General features: G+C 40.5%; 1 protein-coding gene across 2 annotated transcripts in view; it reads right to left on the reverse strand.

Moving 5' to 3' along the window:
• Positions 1-2,536, reverse strand: part of EXT2 (exostosin glycosyltransferase 2) — a 126,180-nt gene that overhangs the window by 9,411 nt on the left and 114,233 nt on the right. The window contains exons 10-11 of one of the 2 annotated variants that reach the window (XM_012655326.1): positions 2,075-2,203; positions 330-412 (exon numbers count right to left, since the gene is read on the reverse strand). In XM_012655326.1, the coding sequence (XP_012510780.1) occupies positions 330-412; positions 2,075-2,203 (212 nt within the window). The remainder of the gene's footprint in view (positions 1-329; positions 413-2,074; positions 2,204-2,536) is intronic. The other variant, XM_012655328.1, reaches the window with a different exon arrangement.

Below are 2,536 nucleotides of genomic sequence, written 5' to 3' on the forward strand. Positions count from 1 at the left end.
AATCCAGTATTTCCTTGGAATTAACTAGCTTCCACTCAAATGACTGTAGATGGTTAACTGCTTAGTCCACACAGAGATCTGGCTTCTGGAGCTTAAGGCCAGCTATATTTTTAAGACCCTTCCAGCCATTACAAATTGAGTGAGTAGCATTCCAAATTAATTCTTTGGGTGACCTGGGCTTGAACTAACCCAATTCCCACAGTGCACATGGAGGTGACTATGGCTGCCAGCTGCTGTCCTTATATCTCCAACAAAGTCCCATAAACAGGCCCATGACAGGAAATGGAGATCAGAGGCTAGGGCGAACTTTTAGCTGGAGGCTCACCCACCTCTCCACCATGTGTGTCTGGTCTAGCGAAAGCCCATCAATGGCTGTGCACTCAGGACACTTGAATTTCTTTCGCGGAGTTACCTGCCAGAGGAAGACAAAAATATACCTGGATGTCAGTGCCAAGGACAATAAAATCATGCTGTGACACCACCCTGGATGCTTGTGCTGTAAGCTGAGATGTTACACACACGTGTGTATACACACACACACACACACACACACCCCTCGCCATTCCTCCATTCAATTCTGTCTGGCTCAGCCAACGGCAGAACTCACAAGGGCCCAATAAAAAAGGCTTGGAGGGGTTTTGCCTTCTGTAACTGGAAAGAAGTGGTGATGACAAGCTCCTTAATTCCTGCTTAATGACTGTTTTCTCACTGCCAAGGTCCTTGTATAAACACCATTTGTTCTTGCAGCCATAAGGGCGATGAAATACAGCTTCCCATAACTTTCACCGTAACCTCAGTTCCAACAGGCACTCTTTCTCCTCCTTCCAGCTAATGGCAAGTGCTATGCGCAGCACCATGCTCTTGAAGATGCCAGCTTATTCTGCAATTCCCTTGAGTCAGGAAAAAATCCAGCTGTTCCTCTGAATCCTTTTCCCTGACTCCCACCACCCTCCCAAGCCCTCAATGTCTAGTGATCTCTCTAGCAAACTCAGGGGAGGCTGTTATCCTAACAGGGAAGGGATGGGAGAGAAAGAAAGCCAGATAACTAAGGCCAGGCTGAGAAGCAAAGAGACACTGGGAATTACTGTCCAGGGTACATAGCCACAGCTAAAGACATGTTGAAAAACAAATTTGGGATTTGGGGGGGTGGGGTTCCTTAAAAACAACCCTCACAATTTACATCCTTTAATTTTCCTTGCAGTCAGCTGTTCACTGAGTTATTTAGAGAGCTGGGGGATAGGGTGGAGATTGGGGCAAGTTTGGTGGGCACAGATAGTGGTTTTTCCTCTTCCCTTAGTCAATCTGGCTTCTCTCATCAATTAATAGCATGAGCAATCAGTGGGGAATGCCATATCACGCTTCCAGCATAAACTCCCTAGGAATCTAGCCTTTCTAGGCAGATTCATATAGGAATCTGGAATTGCCCATTTTTACACATGGAATTCTAATCTATAAGAAAAAAAGGTCAAGATAATTCTACCCATATAAAGAAGCATACTTTCTTTACATATCTAGGGATCTTACTGAGATCTTTTACAGATATAAATAATTCCCATAGGATTTTTATATAGTCTCAGCTTTTAAAATATACTTTTAAAAACTGGTAATTGATATTTAAAAATAATGTTTTAGGACAACTGTAGTTATATAATTATACAAGGTATACTACCTTCTCAACATATATTAAAAAAAAAACAAAAAACTCCTGCTACCTTAAGAAAGATGTAAACTGCATCCTTTAGCTAACAGAACTGGATTCCAAATCAGCTTTGAGAATAAAATTACATTTTTTCTTAAAACATGATTTATAGATTGATCATTGTAGCTTTTATTTCTGATGCTGCAGGTTAAAAACTGTAACTAAAGAAACTGTGTAAAAAAAGAAAACTGTTTAAATTGGCAAAGTCTAGCTTCAATTTTCTAATATGACAGCATCAATCGCAGAATATTAAACTAAAAGGGAGCTTAAAGTTCATCTAGTTCAATACTTCATTTATGGTTACAAGAGCTTCTCAAGATCACAGAGTAGAAACTTGCCCCAAATCACAAAGCAAGTGAGTGGCAGGGCCCCTACCTTGATGACTGCTTTCCCTGTGACGTTAGCCACCAGGAAATTCATGGCAATGTCTTCACAATTCATATGAGCATCCACCCAGTTCTTAATATCCCCAGGCATTTTGTAGGTATACAGGTAATTAAAATACTGTCAGGTGAGACAAAAAGAAGAAACATTTAAATAGCAGTTCCTTTTGGCTAATATATAAGAGGCAATGTAGCCATGGCATGGGGACAAGCTTTCTCCCTTAAGACTAATCACAAGGCTGTATCAATAGAAAGGGCAAAAGGAAGTATTAGAATGCTGCTGGTCAAGTGACTAAGCATCTTTAATACGGTCATTCTTTTTCAAGGGTATGTGCTTTTCAAAGCAGAACAAAAATGAGGCAATTCAGAAACTACCATAACCTACATGTATGAAATAGTATAGAAATTAACGGGTCAAAAAAATGAAGTGTGTACCACCTACTATAAATTCCAA

The sequence above is a fragment of the Propithecus coquereli genome, unplaced genomic scaffold, assembly GCF_000956105.1.
Source record: "Propithecus coquereli isolate 6110/MARCELLA unplaced genomic scaffold, Pcoq_1.0 Scaffold470, whole genome shotgun sequence".
Lineage (NCBI taxonomy): Eukaryota > Metazoa > Chordata > Mammalia > Primates > Indriidae > Propithecus > Propithecus coquereli.